The 20,852-nt window shown below is 43.7% G+C and overlaps 1 protein-coding gene across 3 annotated transcripts in view; it reads left to right on the top strand.

Moving 5' to 3' along the window:
* The window catches only part of ZMYM4 (zinc finger MYM-type containing 4), a 127,626-nt gene that overhangs the window by 89,862 nt on the left and 16,912 nt on the right, over positions 1-20,852 (top strand). For all 3 annotated transcript variants that reach the window (XM_089686332.1, XM_089686331.1, XM_089686333.1), the window contains exons 19-20: positions 1,658-1,826; positions 13,804-13,983. In XM_089686332.1, the coding sequence (XP_089542458.1) occupies positions 1,658-1,826; positions 13,804-13,983 (349 nt within the window). The remainder of the gene's footprint in view (positions 1-1,657; positions 1,827-13,803; positions 13,984-20,852) is intronic.

Raw genomic sequence — 20,852 nt, forward strand, 5'->3', positions numbered from 1 at the left:
TGAAAGAAACACAAAACAACTGTCAGTCTCCCTAGGTCTGGTGCACCATTCAAGATCTCACCCCGTGGAGTGTCAATGATCATGAGAACAGTGAGGAATCATCCCAGAACTACACATGAGGATCTTGTCAATGATCTCCAGGCAGCTGGAACCACAGTCACCAAGAAAACAATTGGTAACCCACTATGCCGACAAGGATTGAAATCTTGCAATGCCCTCAAGGTCCCTCTGCTCAAGAAAGCACATCTCCAGGCCCGTTTGAAGTTTGCCGCTGAACATCTGAACGATGCAGAGGAGGACTGGTTGAAAGTGTTGTGGTCAGAGGAGACCAAAATCGAGCTCTTTGGCATCAACTCGCCGTGTTTGGAGGAGGAGCAATGCTGCCTATGACCCCAAGAACATTATCCCAACTGTCAAACGTGGTGGAAACATTCTGCTTTGGGGGTGTTTTTCTGCTAAGGGGACAACTGCACCACGTCAAAGGGACGATGGACAGGGCAATGTACCGTCAATTCTTGGGTGAGAACCTTCTTCCCTCAGCCAGGGCATTGAAAATGGTTCGTGGATGGGTGTTCCAGCATGACAGTGACCCAAAACACACAGCCAAGGCAACAAAGGAGTGGCTCATGAAGAAGCACATTGAGGTCCTGGAGTGGCCTAGCCAGTCTCCCGACCTTAATCCGATTGAAAATCTGTGGAGGGAGTTAAAAGTTTGAGTTGCCAAACGTCAGCCACCAAACCTTAATGACTTGGAGAGGATCTGCCAAGAGGAGTGGGCCAAAATCCCTCCTGAGATGTGTGCAAATCTGGTGGCCAACTACAGGAAACGTCTGACCTCTGTGATTGCCAACAAGAGATTTGCCACCAAGTACTAAGTCATGTTTTGTGAAGGGGATCAAATACTTATTTCTCTCATGAACATGCAAATCAGTGCATAATTTGTTAGACATGCATTTCTTTTGAATTTTTTGTTGCTATTCTGTCTCTCAGTGTTACAATACATGTACCATTTGATTTTTTAGATTGATCATTTCTTTGTGAGTGGGCAAACATTCAAAATCAGCAGGGGATCAAAAACTTATTTCCTTCACTGTATCAGGCAGCTGGTTTACTTTTTTGTAAAATCACCTGAAGGCAAGAAAATTGTTTTTGAACTGATAATTTTTATTTTTGATGAAAAGCAATTGTTTATCAATTTATATTACTATAGAACAAGTGGATTGTTATGTTCTTGTTCTTAGAATTTGGCTATAAGGGGTCTTTTGAACCTATGTAATAAAATCATGCCAAAGTGTGTCCCTGAATAAAGGTTTACTAAAATGCATTTATTTTAACAAAGCTAACCAAGAGTGTTTCCTTGTGAAAGCAAGTATTATACTTGTGTTGTGGTGCACTACTTAGGAAAAAATACTGTAGGATTTTTTTCCTGTCTAGTCTGGTAGGTTGGCATAATGTTCAAAATTGGGCCACCTTAATGCAGGTTAATGCCAAGTGTGAATGGGTCCTTAGTGATTTCACGAGTGCAGTAAAGCTACTAACATTTGTCTGTGTAACTTGACTCAAACTGTCTGTGTATGATTTGACCTTTGGGTTGCAATAGTTAGATAATTTTTAAGTATTTTAGAAAATGGCATATAAAAATCAAATGCATTTGTAGGTTCCAGTCCCAATGCTGATCCCCACAACTCTGGACAATGCTGATAAAATTATAGATGCAATTGAAGACCTCAAAGAAAAAGTTCCATCAGATCCCTTTGAGGCAGACATTCTCCAGATGGCAGAAATGATTGCAGAAGATGAAGAAAAAGAGAAAACATCACACGGAGGTGAGCCAAAATAGTGGGTGTAGTGTGAAGAGCTTTGGCAAAAGCCGAGCTTGATATTACCATGGTGATTTTCATTGATCTCTGGAAAAACAATTTGGTTGATAGAGGCATATTGTCATTACTTTGCTTTCACATTATCCTAGTCAGTTAGGCCTGGTTCACATCTATGTGTTTTTTGTTTTGTTTTTTTTAGCGTTTTCATAGATCCACAGAAATGCACATCTATGCAATTTCCTGCAGTGTGTTTTTTGGAAGGTACAGGGACTTTTTTTTTTTTTTTTTTTTTTTTTACAACCAGCAAGGCACGTTTTTGGCTCCATAGATTTAAATAGAATTGCAGGAAAAACGCACATACATTCGTTTTTGAAATGCACATAAAAAATGCAAAATACTCTGGGAAAACACATCGCAAAGATGCATCTACTGCTCATGCATAGATGTGGACCTAGCTTATTTGTCTGAATCATGAACTCAGTGTTGCACCTTGGTCCTATTTTGGCTTTGCCTGCACAGATTTTCTAGGTTTGACTGACCCTAAACACTTAATAATTAGGCAGAGTGGGTTTGAAGAAGAAGGTGGAAGAATCCCATGGTGCTGGGATTTCATGAACAGGGGCACATAAATAACTGGTGTGTCAGCACAACAGTCTTACATTTTCTGCTTCCCCACAAACTCACTTCTTTCTCTTTTAACATTAAATGACTAGGGGGTCAAAGCACAAAAGGATATCACATACGATATTTGGGTCATGTGACACATTTAAGCCAAATATATGCGATTATGGAAATGTCATTTCACTGCAGGTTTATACAGTACATACAGCAAAAATAAGTAAAGCCTGGTAAATGCCGCATAAGCATTTCTAAATGTCAGTTCACTGAAAAGAGATTGTAAAAAAAAAAAAAATCCAGTATATATATCGCCATTTTGTAAACGCTATAACTTTCATGTAAACCAATTAATTTACACATATTGGGATTTTTTTTTTTTTAGCAAAGACGTAGCAGAATACATTTTTGCCAAAATTAATGACGAAATTTGATTTGTTTAAAAAATTTTTTACTGGACATGTTTAATAACAAAGTCAAAAATTGTTTTGTTTTTTTTTTTTTTTTTTTTTTTGCAAAATTGTCTTTTTTTTTTTTTTTTGTAGCACAAAAAATAAAAAATGCACAGGTGATCAAATAGCACCGAAACCTCAATTCGTGGGAAAAAAGGACGTAAATTTCATTTGGTTGTAGCATTGCATGACCGCGCGTCAGTTAAAGTACCGCAGTGTCGTAATGCAAAAAATGGCCTGGTTAGGAAGGGGGGTAAATCCTCAGGAGGGCAAGTGGTTAATAAGTTGTGGTCTAGCCATGCGCTATTTAACAAATAACGGGCTAAATTCACTGTTTTGCTACCGCATGATTATTCGGATTAAAATAACTCGTATGGTATTTAACTCAGGAGTGTATAATTCACAAAAAAGCCCATGTTAAATACTGCATTTTTTATAATGTTGCGGTATTTAACTTGTGTTTTTTGTACGTCATTTTACTGCAGGCCTACTGCAGCGAGAATTGAAACATTTTTAGTATTGACAGTTCAGTAGTGTTCAGTTCAGGGCTGCTGGTTGTTAAGAAGCTGGCACCTGTTGCCATCCTAAAACAATGACTTGTCCGTGCTGTCAGCGGGGGAGGAGCATGTGGAACCATACCAGGCCACATGCCCTTACCAACGGAGTTGGGAGGGTGCTCTGCTCTGGAGAAGGGGATCCCCCTGGCAAAGCAGTTGATGAGGACAAGGGTCTCGTCCCATAACCCTGGTCTGGTGGCTGGGGGGGATGGTGACTTGTCAGAATTTGGACAAGTCTGGAACCCTAGATCCTCTCCCTATGTAAATGAGTATCCCTACTCATTCGCTAAATGAGTGGAGCGGTTGGAAAAACATCACCCTGCTCCTTTATCTTGTCCCTGCAGTTCTTATACATTGGCATTTAGATTCTGTCTTCCAATGTCTTTGGTAACTCTTCTGCATGAAGGAATTCCCCCTACTTCAAGTGAGGGGCAGTTTCTTTATTAAGCTGGGTTCCTAGGCAGTGTACCTCACGTTTAGGTGTTCAGGTCACACCCTTTAACTCTCATGTGTAATCCTTGCTATTACCCTCTTGTTCAGTTGTCCATCAGCCTTCTGATAGAGCTGTTCTCAAGAGTGTATCTGCCCAGTGTTTGAGTCTCCTGCTCCCTGGAACCTCTGGTTCCACCTTGACACACTGGATTCCACCTTGACGCTGAGTTCTGTTGATCTTTGAGATATATGCTACGCATCAGTCCAATCTCTCTCCCAAGGGATCCCCGTATCTACAAGGTCAATAACAATTGGCTCCGGTTGGTTCTTTTTCTGATAAAGTGCTGCCCATTCAACATACCCTAGAAGTACCTGCTCTAAGCAGTGGACCTTATGTACACCATAGTGTATTCACTTGGCATCCCCATTGCACTGAGGAGACCCTACCTACCTAAGCTGGGTCTGTTTTCTGTAAATTTCACATTTAGAATTTTTCAGCTGGACCTTCTGCAGGCCTTGCTTGGTGATTGCTTCTCGTGGATCCAATGTTGGTAATTTTGGCTCACTGTCAGGTGTAGGGGTTCAGTTTATTCCCTCATTAAAGGGATCCCCATATGGTGGATTTGTGCTCTCTTCCTTATCTGTCAAGAAATTTCCCCTTCTTGCGGTACTCAAGGAGAGACCTCCAGATGATCCTTTTAAATCTGGAAGTTTAAGATGCTGTTTTGCAGTTTGATTGGGGAGAGTGTTATACCTTCTTGTCATTCTGAGAATGCTGCTCTGTCTGGAGTGTCTCCACACCTGTGATGGACCTCCTCTGGGAAGGTTTGCAAACTCTCCCATGGATGGCACTCAGGGTGTCATTATTGACCATTGGTTCACCTGGTGTCCTTTGGATCTCCAAACCTGTTGCCTTCTCACCATCAAGGTGTGACTGTTTAACACTTGTGTGGCCATTTTTTCCTGCTTCGTATAAGTATCCATCATTGGATAGACTTGTCCTCCCCTGAATTGTCAGCAGGTGGAACATGCTAAATAAACTAATAGCACAGTACATTTTACTCATAAAATAATTATAAAATAATAATCTAAAACATCAAACCCATATCTCAAAAAGGCTGATTTAGGGAAGACAGCAACTCCTGGTTCCTGACTAAAATGTAAGTTTGACCTTTTGTAGTGGAAGTCAATTAGTGGAGGTGAGTGTTTGCTCTTTGGGAGTTGGTGGAGGCTTTCTTCTGGTGGATCACTTCTGATCACAATTGAAAAGTAGAATTATTGTGCAAGATTTTTCACTTTCTTTATCGTACATCATGGCACACAGAGCAGGCTAAGTTAATTACTATGTGGGTTATATGCCACCTATAGATGAATGGACACGGGCCGACCAATCAAACAGCAAGTCCTCCCCTATATAACCCCTGCTAAATAGGAATTACTTCAGTATTTTCACCAGTGTCTGTAAGGTGAATGGTCACTGACATGTGCTGCATGTGCTCTGGGAGCATACTTGGAGGTCCAGAATGGTTCTGCTGAGAGTCAAGGGCTTCAGTCGGATCCATTCAAAAAAGCTGTTAGCCAAAATAGATGGTACCCGAACCTCACTAGATAAGAAGAATCCCCGGGGTTTCCGGTTCTCGCTGCCTATGCCTACCTGTAATATTTTATTTACTTAGGTTACTGTGCATGTGCTCGGCTGTACGACCGTGGGACATGCGCAGTAGCTTAAGGAAGAGGAGGTTGGTTATATTATTTATGTGAGATGCTTCCTGGGCACACATGGGCTGCCGCTATTACTGCTCAGCTATTGTGGGATGGGCAATACCCAGGGCAGGTTATACTAAGGACACGTGACTACTTCCCTGGGGGTTTGGCCTGTCAGGCAACAGGGTTGTGTTTTATGTTGCCCTCTGTTCAGCAGAATGCATTGTGTGTTATTAAATCTGCTAGCATTGCTGTATCCTGGGCTCTGTGTTATTCAATATTCTTACACTGGTCTTGAGACGCTGGTGGAGTAATGTCTTCCAGAAAGCGTAGGGGTGAGGCACAGTGGGAATGGGTACAAATGCAGTGCTGCTAGGTCCTGAGGAGCCTAGTTATTATTGTTACAGGTACTTGTATTGCGCTATCAGTTTACACAGTACTTTACATATATATTGCACATTGACATCAGTCCCTAGCCCTCAAGGGGTGTACAACCTAATGTCCCTAACTTACATTCATACATACACATACTAGGGCCAATTTAGACCGGATCCAATTAACCTACCAGCATGTCTTTGGAGTACCCAGAGGAAACCCACGCAGGCACAGGGAGAACATGCAAACTCCAGACAGGTGGTGCCGTGGTTTGGATTTGAACCTACGACCCTAGTTCTGCGGAAGTGCTAACCATTTAGCCACTGTGCTTCCCCAGCCACTGTGCCCTGCCACAGGAGTTCCTCTGTGATATCTTTTCCTGAAAGGCCAGGGGAAACAGGTCAACATGAGCCGCTGCCTTTGTTCGGTATTGTGGCTACTACTGGCGCGTCCACTTCAGTGTATCTAACCAAGGATCATCTTGTATAAGCCTTAGCTGGGTTAGAAGACACAATTGCAGGGATGGTTGCATCAGTGGCTCAAGGGTGTAAAAGCCGGAGAGATCCCCATCCTTGGATCCGCCAGTCCTTGAACAAGAGTGGGTGGAACCTGAGGATGAAGAGGTGATTGGGAAACAAAAGTTATTAGTTCAGGGCCTTACTGGTATGGTCTGTTCAGGTTTCAAGCTTCCCCCAGTGGATGTAATTGAGGTGATTTACAATTCTTTTGGCTCATTAAAACCACCACAAAGTACTCAGGCCTTTCCGGTACATATTGTTCTGGAATAGGTTATGTATGCTGACAGGGTTTTTGTGCCACCTAAAAGATTTTCCCTCCTCAATCCCATGGAGGAAAAGTTTGTTAAAAAGTGGGGCATGCCAGTTGTGGATGCAGCTGTGTCTTCCCTAAATAAGCATTTAACTTGCCTTGTGGATAATGCTCAGGTATTTAAGGATCCGACAGATAAGAAGCTAGAATCACTTCCCAAAGCCTCCTTTTCCCTGGCAGGGGATGCCGCACAGCCAGCAGTAGCTGCTATTGGCATTTGTCAGTGTCTGAATGACAATGGTAAACGGTTGATTAAAGACCATCAGTTCAGGGGGAGGATTCTGCTATGGTTTTGGCAGATTTTCTGCAGGCCTTATATTTTGCAGTTGATGCCTTTAAGGATTCAATTCAGATCTCTCTCATGGCTCTTCTGTCGGTACACAAGCGCAGAGTGTCGTGGCTAAAGAGTTGGTTGGCAGAATTGCCGTGCAAGAAGTTATTGGCAAGTTTTCCTTTCATGGGGAACATCTATTTGGTGGAGTATATCCACAAGATCTTGAGGAAAAAGTTCTCTTCTACCCTTTAAGTAGAAATCCAAATGCCTGACTTTTTTAAGGGGTCGAGCACTTTAGTTGCTGGTTACTCTTCTGCCAGGCAATCTTTTCGTCGTACATAGTGCTCTGCTTCTAGAGGTAGATTTCAAGGGCATGTCCAGAGAAAGCCTTGGGTGGAAAAATCAGCCAAGTCAGACTCAAAATCTGTTTCCTTATGAGGTGTCCCCACTCGTGCGGGTGAGGGGAAGACATTTTTAATATTTTCGGAGGTCAGGAGGGACCTAATCCAGGACAAGTGGGTTATTTCAACGGTTGCTCAGGGGTACAGACTAGAATTTCAGATCTTTCCCCCTCCCTGTTTCTAAAAATCAGATGTACCCACGAATCCATTGAAAAGCAAGAAGTTATTGTAGACTCTCAACTGGTTGCTGCCCCAAGGTGTGATTTATGGAAGTTCCAGCAGGCGAAAGATTCCAGGGGTTTTATTCAAACCTTTTCACGGTTCCAAAACTGAATGGGGACATAAGGCCTCTAGGTCTCATAGATATCAAAGACACATACCTGCGTGTGCCGATATTTCTCTGTCATCAAAAGCATTTTGCAGTAAAAAATTCTGCATTTTGAGTTCTTAGCACTACCTTTTGAGTTGGTCACAGCCCTTCAAGTGTTTACAAAGATCCTGGCTCCAGTGTCAGGGCTGCTCAACTCAGGGCATATCATTGTTGGCCAGTCAAGATTCAGCCCGACAATGCGACAGCAGAAGCATACATCAACCACCAAGACAGTACCAGGAGTAGGAGGTAAACCACATTCTGGCTTGGGGAGAAGGGCGCATTCTAATTCTGTCAGCGGTATACATTCCGGGGGTAGAGAATTGGCAGGCGGATTTCCTCCGTTGCCGGCAGTTCCAGGGGAGTGAGCCTTGCATCCCAAGGTTTTCTGCCAGTGTTGGGGGTGTCTGGACATAGGTCTATTGGTGTCCAGGTTCAACAGCAAATTGAACAGGTTTGTGTCCAGGATGCGAGATGGTGGGGGTAAGATACCTTGGGACTCGGATTCGAGAAGAGGCAATTCCATTGATACTGGTTTTGCCAACCTGGCCCAGGAGGGCTTGGTATGTGGACATAGTGAAACTAGCAGTGGACGATCCGTGGCCTGCCCAACCTGCCAGACGAGCTTTCTCAGGGACCAATATTGCACCCAGCTTTACATTATCTGAATTTGATTGCATGGCTGTTGAGACCCAAATCTTGAAAGATAGTGAGGTATCAGGTTTGGCTATCCACACAATGTTGAACACAAGGAAGCTGGTTTCTATGAACATTTATTATAGAACTTGTAAGACTTATAGATTTTCTGGTGTGAGGTACAGAAATAGCATCTGTGGAAATGTGTGATTGGGAGAATTTTGTCTTTTTTCCAATTAGGAGTAGAGAAGAGGTTGGCTGTTGGTACTACTAAAGCAGTAGTAAACAGCAGCTGGAGAAAAAAAAATTAAAAAATCCCCTGGAAGGTAATGTCATAATGTGCTAGTATATATTGCATGCTAACACATTATGCAGGACTTGCCTTAAAACAAAGCCCTCCAGTGGTGTGGTGTCACCGTTGCCGAGGCTTCTATTTTCACCTGGTCTTTCTTCTGGGTTTGTGAGTCCTGGCTGCCGTACTGGACGAGCCGCACTGACGGCGTGTGGGAGTCTTGGCACGATGCTCTGAAGGACCGGGATAGGTATGCCGTTCCTTCAGAGCGCATGCGCCAGTGGACAAAAAGAGCGAAAATCTCCTTAATGGGGTACATTTAGGAGGTATTTATTTTACCTACAGGTAAGCTTTATTGTAAGCTTACCTGTAGGTGAAAGATACAAAAGTGGGTTTACTCCCACTTTAAAGGCCAGGCTTCAGTTTTGGCCATTTTTTTTTTTGTCCAAAGCCCCATTGCTTCTCACTCTTTTTGGTTTGTACTTTTTTGCGGGGAGTGATGCGTACTGTTCCTCCTGTCAGACAGCCCCTGTGTTCGTGGGACTTGGTCTCGGCAGTATTACAGAAACCAATATTTAATTCTATTAGGGAAATTTCTGTTCTGTTAACTAGGAAGGTTTTGTTTTTGGTGCAATCAATTCTGCAAGAAGGGTGTCAGAGCTCTCACTCCTTCTTGAAGTGCTCTCACTTTTTCCTAGTCCTCAGTCGGCAAAAGAGTTCTTTACATGCCCTGGATGTGGTACAGGCTATAAGAGTTGTCTTGAGGATGAAGGCACAAAGTCAGATTTCTTGTTTGTTCTGCCAGAAAAACTCAGGAAAGGGCAGGTGGTGTCCAAATCAACTATTTCTCGTTGGATCCAGCAGTTGATCATTCAAGCCTATGTTTTGAAGGGCTAAGGTGAGAGCACATTGTAGCAGGAGTGTGGGGGCATCTTGGGCTATCCGCTAACAGGCATCTGTTGCTCAGGTTTGCAAAGTCGCTATATGGTCTTCGGTTCATAAATTCACAAGGTTTTACCAGGTGGATGTCAGAGCCATGCAGGATTCTACCTTTGGCCGCAGTGTATTATGAACGGTTAAGTTAGTCCTTTGTGATTGATGGCGGTGAATATTATGGTGTCACCCACTCATCAGATTTGTATTGCTTTGGGGCATCCCACATAGTCTTTATTATAGCCTGCCCTGTGTTCCGTGATGTACATTAAAGAAATTGATTTTTTTCTACGTACTTACCTGTAAAATCCATTTCTTGGAGTTCATCACAGGACTCAGAGGTCCCTCCCCTCTTTCTGGATTTTCATTGCTTGCTACAAAAACTGAAGTACTTCCTGTGTAGAAGGGGCTATATGGGGGAGGACTTCCTGTTTGGTTGGCCAGTATCAACCTGTAGGTGGCATATAACGCACATAGTTATTATTATAGACTGCTCTGTGTCCCGTGATGTACTCCAAGAAATGGATTTTACACGCAAGTATGTCGAAAAAAATCCTATTTTTTGGAATTTTATCATGATTTGTTACTAAATGTTAATACATTATATTTGTGATGTCTTTATGTGAATGATACACATATATGCTTGGTTGTGTCCGCACTTTATCATATGTTTTGTCATAATGCATCATTTGTTTTTTCACTGAGCCGGTCCAGGCTGTGGAGAGATCCTGACTTTACTGGCATCTGGCTCAGCGCCACAGCCTGCCAATGAGAGCCTGAGCCAGCTACTCCTGCCCCCTCCACAGCTCGGAGCACCAGTGAGCGCTGAAGAGGCAGAGCAGAGAGCATGTGACTGCAGTCACCAGCTCTCTGCTCACTGAATACTGAGAACTGAGCGATCAGCGGTCTTTGAACGCTCAGTTCTTGCTCTTAGTGATGGCAGGAGAGCTGACGGGTTTAAGTAAAGAGTGGTGGATGACATGAAGCAGAAGGTTTCTTTCCGCTTCATATGTACTTGGTGATCGGCGAACATAAGAACTAGAAAGAAACAGGAGGTATGCCCATGGGAATAATCTGAAACAAGAACAATGCTCTGAGAAGGATGTCCATTTTGACTACACTGATTTTGCCCAGCCACAAGTGAGCTGGAGATGACCATCGCTGTAACTATGTTCAGTAAGGGCATATAATTTGCTGTAAAGAGAGAAATTCATGGCATACGCTTAATTCCCAAAGGGCTAAGATGATGTGTTTTCCATGAGAATGGGAAATTGGGTTTTAGATGGTTAATTGTAGTTTTATATAAAGTAATATTAAGAATTTGATTTGCTAAGGTTGATTTTAAAGGTGGATCTTTTACTATAGGTTGAATTTTTTTAATTGGATCGACGAGCACCGATACTTGTGTAGTGCAGTTTGCAGTGCACTTTGAGCCATACAAAATGAATGGCTCAAATTGCACCACACCCACAGGGAAACGACATGTGATTCAGACAGGAACCTCACGGCATTCCTGTTGAAATAACATGCTATTCTTTGCAGCGCGATTTGAGCCCATTCATTTTGTATGGGCTCAAATCGCACCACAAAGGTATCTGTTTCAGGTATCGGAGCATTTACACGAGTACAAGCACTCGTGCAAATGCTTAGTATCGGTATCTGTGCAACCCTACTATGTAGCATGTTGGGTCCTAAACCTAGGTGTTGAAAGGTTATCAGATAGTCACAGTGCACCCTATCAAATGCTTTCTCAGCATCTGTAGGTAGAAGAGTTGGCTGGAACTGTTTGGATAGATAGGACATGAATGAGATTATTCTTTGGGCATTAGCCTTCCTTTTCATGAGATAAATCCCGTTTAGTCAGGTGAAATCCATTGTGGAAGTGGGGGAGGAACCTCAGAGTTAAAGGTTTTGCATAGATTTTAATATTTAGTATCAATGTTAGTCTGTAACTGCCACAGCTAGTGGGGTCCTTGCCATGTTTGGTTAGAACGGTGATATATGCTTTTTAGGCCTGGTTCACTCCAATGCATTTTTTTTGTGCTTTTTGCAGAAACGCACCACAGTCACATTTTACCATGGCTTCTTATGGGACACGTTCACTTGTATGCTTTTTTTGAGCCACTGTGTTTTTGTAAAGGATCAGGGACTTTTTTTAATGCTAAATGTTGTGTTTTTGGTTCAATAGACTTCAGTTGAGATGCTGCAGAAAACTCATATAATGCGTTTTTGACACGTTTGCATTTTTAATCTGCCCAGCAACAAGTTAGCCCAAGAAAAAACCTGCAAAAGGAAAACTGCATTGGTGTAAATCAGGCCTTAAAGTGGTTCTAAAGCATAAACATTTTTAACCTTAATGCATTCTTTACATTAGGCATCAGCATCTTCCATCACCTCCCTTTTACTTACCTGAGCCCTCATTTGATTCAGCGCCTTGTACGCCAGCAGCTCTCCTGTCCCTTTAGATCCGTGTCATACTGGCTTTGCTGGGGCCCTGGGTTCCACTGGCTCCCAGTACTGTCAATCAAAGTGACCAAGGGGCAGGGCCAAGTCTCTCTCCATCTATTAGTTGCACACTGGAAAAGCTTCCTAATATTTCCAGGGGGGTTTTAAGGGTACAGACGTTAAGCATTGTGATGAGTCCATGCTGGAGTCTAGGGCTATATTTCAATCACCAGCTAATATAGTGATCCTCAGGGTAAAAATAGAGAGTTTTACTAAGGTTAGAGAGAGAAAGGTAGAATGACCTTGATTCGGGCAGTAAACATATTAGTATTGCCAGTAGAGCCTTAGAGAAACAAGAGCGTATCAGAGGGCAGTAAAGCTGGTATTCGTGGAGTGTGTCAGGTGAATCTCTTGAAGAAAGACTATGTTTTAGTGAACAGTAGACGTGATGTTTTTTCCCAGGAAAGTACAGATCCACTCTGGGAAACTAAGCTGACAATGGCATTGCAACATTGCGAGAGTTGGGGGGTATGACATTTTGATATAGCATTCCATCAGGGGGGCAGCAGAAGTTGAGCTGTCATATAAGATGTTCATTTGATCCTCTCCTGGCCAGAAATTCACATTCTCTGCCATCCACTTCCCTAGCATGGACAATTGGTAGGCAGACTGTCTAAGCTGTCAACAGACCAGAAGAAATTACTTCTCCACCCTGAGATTTTTTTACTATATGTCGATGATGAGGGGAACTAAACGGGGACATCCTGACCTCCAGGTTCATCAACAAACTTCAGATTTGTAGCCAGGACCAGGGATCTTCTGTCCTTTGCTGTAGATGCCCTGGTAATTTTTTGGACTCCGTTAAAGCTGATCTATGCCATCCCTCCAGTAAAGATTCTGCCTCGACTTCTGCCAAAAATAGAGGTGAAAAGTGTTCCAGGGATTCACACACATACTCTGAATGTTGGCAGTCCAGCTTTTGCTTCTTCCAAATAGACTAGATTTACTGGCACAAGGCCACAAGCTTCTTGGTTCCTTGTCGAGGGGCTACTCTGCTGCATTCTGAACACAGGAAGTTAGCCACTCTGGATGGGTACCATTCAGAGAATACTTTGCATTTTGCCATTTAATGCAAATCCTTTTCTGATTAGACGAGATGGAGAAAGTGATATCACTGTCCCACCTCTCCACCTCGCCCGATAAGAGAAGGCTTTTGCATTCACTGAGAAAATACAAAGTGATCTCTGAATGGAACCCATGCCCAGAAGCAGACCTCCTCAGTTTAGAATGTAACAGGACAGCCACTTGGCAGGGGCCCCAGACGCTAGAAGAGACCACTGCAGTAGTGTGGTTCTACAGTGATTTCTGGCTTCTAGAGAGATACTACAGGTTCGGTACTGTATAAGCATAGTTACATTGGTCCAAGTTGTATCAATGTAATCAAATAGAAAAATATCCATACCTGGAATTTTTCAGGATTAAAAATGTTTGCCTTCAGTTATTCTTCAAACCGTAAATGTGTAAGATCTTGTTACTTATCATCAAGATATATCCCCAACTCGAACTGCATATAGGTTGCATACTGCATTTAGGTTTTTTTATTTATAATTGCCAGTCTCAGATAATAAAGTAAGTGCTGTTTTGAAATTGCTGTGTTTGATTGCTACAGATCAGGGCAGTACATACAGTGGAGACTTGGAATCTGAAGCAGTTTCTACACCACACAGCTGGGAAGATGAATTAAACCACTACACGTTGAGGTCAAATAACTTGCAGGAAACTGATGCAGAGCTTCAGCAACTATCCAGAGTGGGGATTGAGCAGGACTTGGAGACAGACTTCCCAACAGGTTAGTCAATTGTAGATCTTTACATTTTTTTGTACCATTAAGAATAAACATACCAGGACATTTTAGGCTAGATTCACACATCGCATCTAAGGAATGTATGCACAATCATAAACATTCCCGACACGTGAAACATGCTGCTGCTTATCAGGGGTGCCATTGCTTCTTAATGGCACCCCCACACACCGGAAACTGCTGCACATTTTCACGTGCTAAACTGGCACCATGCAATAACAGTCCAGTGTGATTTTAAAAAAAAAAATTTGTCAACGATATTTTTCCTTGCATTTCTGTGGGAAGTACACAATATATGGAAAGTATTTGTGAGCGCAGATTTGAATGTACAAGCAGCTGGCATATAAAGGCAAACCTCTGCACCTCCAGTAGACAATGAAAATGATAAATATGCAGCGCTAAAATAATGACATAGTACACAATAGTAGTATTGATGAAATAAATGCAAATATAGTGAGCGCTGCTAAGGCACATAAGTAGTGGAGTGAAGATTACGTCCTATTATGACGTTACAGTGTGTCGATAAAGCCTAAATATGTGACAAAAGTGAATATTATTAATCAACTTAAATAACCGTCCATAAATGGGGGTGATCCGTGCTGGTAACTTCAGGCGCGGTGAGACAATGAGACTATGCACTTACCAGAAGCGCATAATAAATGCTCAAAAGAGTTATCCTTTATAAGTCATCTGGGTCTGGTCTAGGGCTGCGGGGTCATTAGGCTCAATGTTGACTTATAGGAATGATACTGCTCACACATAAGGGTCACACTCTGCTTACATAACCATCAGAAGAGCTCCAGGGAAATAAGGTTTGAAATAACCAAGCCAAGGAACAGATAGGTACTGATAGTGTAGTAAGGTGACCCCTTTGACAACGTGCTGGTGCACGACACGCGCCAGGGAGGAGCCCACCGGAATGATGTCACGCCGCACACGGCCGTGAGCAGGGCCGGCGGCCATCTTTCTACAGTATACCTTGATCACATGCATGTGAGTTCTACCTGTTTACATTTGGAGTGTTCGTTTGTCATCTAATAAAAACATACTACACTATCAGTACCTATCTGTTCCTTGGCTTGGTTATTTTGAGCCTTATAAGGTGGAACTTCATCTGGACCTGGATTATTTCCCTGGAGCTCTTCTGATGGTTAGGTAAGCGGAGTGTGACCCTTATGTGTGAGCAGTATCATTCCTATGAGTCCACATTGAGCCTGATGACCCCGCATCCCTAGACCAGACCCAAATGACCTATAAAGGATAACTCCTTTACGCATTTATTATGCGCTTAGTCTCATTGGCTCACCGCACCTGAAGTTACCAGCACTGGTCACCCCCATTTATGGACTGTTATTAAGGTTGATTAATAATATTCACTTTTGTCACCTATATTTATGCTTTATTGACACATGGTAACGTCATAATAGGACGTAATCTTCACTCCTACTTATGCGCCTTAGCAGCGCTCACTATATTTGCATTTAGTTTATCAATACTACCATTGTGTACTATATGTCATTATTTTAGCGCTGCATATTTATCATTTTCATTTCTTTGGGAAGGACAGCCTTACACAGAAAACACTGTGTGCCTGCAGTGATGTGATCAAAACCTTATTCTAGCTTGAATATCCTTACATTAACGATGCATGTGTAAAATGTGCAGATCTGAAGTCCATATTTTTTGTTTAATAGATACTTTGGCACAAACTGCAATTAACCCTTTTATTGCCACCGAAATAACATATTACTTTGGTGTCAGTAACAATATGTAAGCAAACTCAGGGCCACAATGGCAGCAAAGGGTTTACTTTTTTAAAAGCGGAAAGAATCTGGCGTCCATGAAACCAGGTGAAGCAATTGATCAAGGATGGTGTTTCCTTGATTAGTGTTGTCTGAGTGCAGAAGAGGCATGTGAGTTTCAAAAGACCCCTGATGTCTCCATAAAGAGTAACTGTTGCTTAAAAAGTGCTGTCACGTAGGGGGCTTATCAACCTTCTGGTGATAGCAATAAAGTTAAGTGAAAAAGAAATAAATATGCTAAATTGAAAAAATATATTTTAAAAAAAGTTCCACCCCCTACATATGTACAGAAACACACTTGTACATATACGGCAATTGCAAAACAGGTATTTGATATCACAGGTGCATGTAACTAACAAATTGGCTGTCAGGTGGAAGCAGTCGGGTGGCTGTACAGCTGCTTGATTGCTTTCATGGAGACCTGGTGCTGCAGCCTCCCTCCTGCTATATTTCCTAAGCTCCACCCTCCCACCTGTGGGCAGGGGACCCCCTTGGGAGGTGTCCCTGGGTAGAGTAGAGGGAGATCAGAGATCTCCCATTGATCTCCCTTGGCTAGAATGAACACTGAAGCGATGTGCATTATGTCACTTCCGGTTAGGGCTGTCACTTTCTCCAACCACAAGGCAAGGGAAGAAGCTAGTGAAGCGAAAGCTGTGCTCCACTGGCTTTAGTGGAAAGCATGTGAGCCATCAGGGGATTTACACGTTACAAATCGCCACACATTCCGGAGTGCGAGCAATAATTCTCAGGCCATTATTCATAGTTACTGTAACTCTAACCTGATGACCTGTAATTTTTAATGATTTGCCTGTGAAAAATTTCTAAGTACCAAAGTTGCTATTGTTTCACAGACCTGTGCAATTTTAAGGTATCTGTTTACTCAGCACAACCTCATCTTTTACATGTATTTAATGTTTGGTATCTATGTACTCAACATAACCTCATCTGTTATATTTTACCAAAAAATAGGTAATATTTTCTGTGTTTGTGCCTGAAAATTAATTTAAATGTTTTTTGTTTTTACAGACAATTTCTGCATGATAAACCATTGCATTAATATTGTGTAACATAAACAAATTGGAACTACTACTGCTTTACTTCTCTAGGGCCTCTGCTTTCAGAAAATATATAATGTTTAACTTATATTCAGGCTTAAAATGATGCCTTAATCATACAGTACAGGGCACAGGCTGGCTGGACACTGGCAAAACATTTGAACACACCCCCTAAATCCTCCATTGACCTCAGGTTTTTATTCTTAACTATTTCCCATTTATTTGGGTGCCTACTATGGCACAGAGTGCAATGCTTATTAGCTGCAGGGTACTATACAGATCTAGGGTTATTCCTATGGTCCCCAGACCTTGAAGACTTCCACTACCACCACCATACCCACTGAGATGAGCAAGCCTTATAGCAAGTATGAGCCTTCATATCTCCACTACACTTTATTAGTGGCTCCTGAGTAGTATTCATTTTCATGTTAAACCTGTATTTAAGGTTGACTTTCTTTTACGTTCATTGTTAGGCACAGCTCTTCCGATTCTTGACTCTAGGGTTTATAGTGCCACCTACAGGAGTAGGGCACTAGGCAAAAAAAAGAGCACTGCACTCCTATGGGCAGTCCTAGCTAGTATGAACCCCCTCTCTGTTGTAGGCAAGGCAGTTATTTCTTCCTAGTGTTTCAGATGTAAGGACATAGTTCCCTGCTTGGACCTGTGGTTACATAGCTTTTTTGCTGGGAATTTTTTTCTGTGGAGATCTTCATTCAACAGCTTGGCAACAGACTGAATAATCCAGTGGTCACCCCAGCCTGGCTAACGCAGCTACGTGCTGGGTCGCCTGTGATAGCTCCTGCCTGGACTGGGACTCCACTTCGGTAGCGGAGGATCTGTCATTGGAGCCTTACCCGCACGCTCTGCTGGATCGGTAAGTAGATGCCCCCTCTCAGACCTGATGTGGAGCGTGGATACTCCCTGGGGTGGACAGTCCTGCAGGGTCCCCTCCTACCCCCGGCCTCCGGTATTTCTTCCTGTCTCCCTGGCTGGGCTACCTCCCCTCCCCCTACTTCCCAGTTCCTGGCGTTTGGGCTGATTTTCCTGGCATCCCTGGGTGGAAAGAGGCTTTCTCACTTGTATCTACATTTTTGCATTGTGGGGGTCACCTTCAGGGTGGTCCGGGAGACCACATTGCAGCTGCCATGTGCTTTACTGTGGTAAGAAGCCATTTTTCTGGTGATCTGATGGCCATATTGGAGTTGACAGGAAGGGTGGACCTTCCAATTGACTTATGTGGGACCTTGCTGTTGAAGTGCTTGGCGGCCATTTTCTTGTATCCACACAGTGGCCATCTTTTCAGCGATCCCCATCAGAAGCTGGATACAGAGATGGTCCCTGGGACAGGAGGGCGTGCTTTCTGAGCCACATTCAGCAGAGCAGCATCCACAGCTGGCTCACTGACCACATCCACAGGCAGTATCCATGTTGGCACCCACAGCGCTCCCCTGGTGGTTGGGTGGTTTGTGAATCCTCCCTGGGGTACCTACTTCTCTGTTATAGTCAGCCTGAGGGGGCTTCTGTTCCCTCCCCATTCCCCTGGGTGTCCCAAGTTTTTGATGGTGCCTTGCCTGAGTGAATGGGCTGTATGGAGTCTTTAGCGCACGTGTTCCCTCCTGATCCCTTTACGGAAGTGGCGGGTTCCTCGGGGTCCTCTGTTCCCTTAGATGTGTTGCCGGTGGTCCTAGAGTTGTTCATCTCCTGGGCAGAGGCAGCGTTCAGTGATCAAGAAGTGCCCCTAGCTACCACTTGCATCTTCAGATGGTTCTGAGCCCAAGTTGGGCTCCGCCTCTGCAGGCTCTGCATTTTCTGTGGGTCCTGAGGATGCCTCCTCTAATTTCTTGGACAACGACTATATAGAAGTCCTCTTACATCTCCTGAAGAAGCGATATCGCGAAACATGTTGAGCTATTACTACTATCAGTTCAAGAGTATCCCTTGGCTATTGCCGCACCTGCGGCATATTTTTGGCAATGTGGGAGAGGCCATTAATATGTGAATCTGCATTCATTATATTTTTTATATGTTGCAGGGTTAGAGTATATTCTGTAACAATTTTTGTTTTATATGTGTATGTACTATTCTGCGCATGCTCAATAAAGTATCAGTGTCTATAAAGTCCATAAGGTTCTCTGTTTCCAATTCTAAATCGCTTTGATTAGGATGTGGCAATTTGCATCCCCACAGTAACCACCTTGTGATGGGAGCACCCCTTTCTAAGAGGGACATCGGTTATTTCTCTTTGCAGTTGGGAATGCAAATTGTTTTGTGGTGTTACCCTTCAGGTTGGCCTCAGCCCCCTGGGTATTCTCCAAGGTGCTGGCCCAAGCCCTGCCAATACTGAGACAACTAGGGGTTTTCCCTTGACAAGTTCTCTGGATGACCTGCTCTGGGGGCAGTTTCCCAGGCTGCACTGGCAAACAACATGGAGATCATGACACACTCCTGCCAGGACTTCAGATGAATCTTACAAAGTTTTCCCTGACCAAGAGGCTGGAGAGTCTGGGCCAACTCGAAGCAGGGCACAGTGTTTCTCCTAACAGAAGAGCTCCAAAAGCTTTGGACTGCAGTTCAACTACTCTTGTCCTGCAGCAGTCCCTAGCGGTCTTTCATGAAGGCTCTGGGGCTTATGGTGTCTACCTTCAGGTGGTCCCATATGATTAGTTCTGTACAAGAACTCTGCAGAGGGAAAACCTGTTGACATCAAACAAGTCTCCTGCTTCCCTGGACAACCAAATTTTGTCTGGGCTTGTCAACAAGGGCCTCCCTCAACTGGCGGCTCTAGTGTCAGGCTGTCTTCTGGGGAGGGGTCCTGAGATCAAGATTGACACTAGCTTGCTGGACTCTGGAGGAGGTTTGGCTATCCATCAACATCCTGGAACTGCGAGAGATCAGGCTGCCTCTGGAGCAGCCTGATCTCAGCCTGTGGCAACCACCAAGGTGGAACGAGCAATGCAGCAGTGGCACTGAGGCATCATGCATTTTGAGATGGGCAAAAAAAAGCATTTTCTGGTACTCCCCACCGTGCACATCACAGGCGCTAAGAATTGGCCTCGGTCGCCTGACAGTGGATCAAGGGAAGTGGTCCCTACACCCGGACATGTTCAATCAAATCTGCCTATGCGGGGGGGCCCCAGATGTAGACCTTCTCACTTCCCGCCTTAACAGGAAGGTACCGAGGTTTGTGGTGAGAGCACTGGACCCCCTAGTTGGATGCAGTGGATCCACTGATGGCACAGTGGGACCAGTATAGTTTCATGTTGTGGTGTGGCTGGTCACGTACGCTCCCTGGCCTTTTTGGGTGAACCTCCTGTCCTAGGGTCCAGTCTACCACTCTGCTTCTCTGGCTTGGACGGCATGGCTGTTGAAGCCAGGTTTTGAGGAACAGGGGATCGTTGAGTTTGTTCATCCCTACATTGTTGAAGGCACACAAGTCTACTTCTCGGAAGATATATAGTCACATCTGGAATGCTTATATTGCCTAGTGCAAGGCTCTGGGTGTCCGTCTTTGTTCCTTCTTGGTGGTTTGGGCTTTGGTCTTTCTCCAACGGGGCACTGTACAACAGCTTGCCTTGAGTACCATTTAAGGCAGGTTTCTACCTTTGCAGGCTTTTTTCGCCATCACTTGGCCTTGCTTCCCTTGATCCACAGTTGCATCCAAGGGCTGTGGTGCCTCCTGTGTGTTCACCGTTATTGCCATATCTGAATCTGAACTTGGTTCTTTCAGTCCTCCAGAAAGAATACTCCTTTGGGGATATTCAAGATATTCCCCTACTTGCTTATTTCAAAGGGTGCCTTCTTGGTCGCCATCACTTCTGCATAGTGGGTGTCAGTACTTGCGGCATTATTCTGTGAGTCTCTCTCTGGTCTTGTGCAAGGGTAAGGTTGTTCGACACACATGCCCTTCCTTTACTCTGAAGGTGGTGGTTGATTTTTACCTGAATGATGGCATTGTCCTGCCTTCTTTTGTCTTTTATGGTCGTCACATCCTAAGGAGATT

This window comes from Staurois parvus, unplaced genomic scaffold (genome assembly GCF_062004578.1).
Source record: "Staurois parvus isolate SC_StPar_1 unplaced genomic scaffold, SC_StPar_1.0 ptg000394l, whole genome shotgun sequence".
Taxonomy (NCBI): Eukaryota; Metazoa; Chordata; class Amphibia; order Anura; family Ranidae; genus Staurois; species Staurois parvus.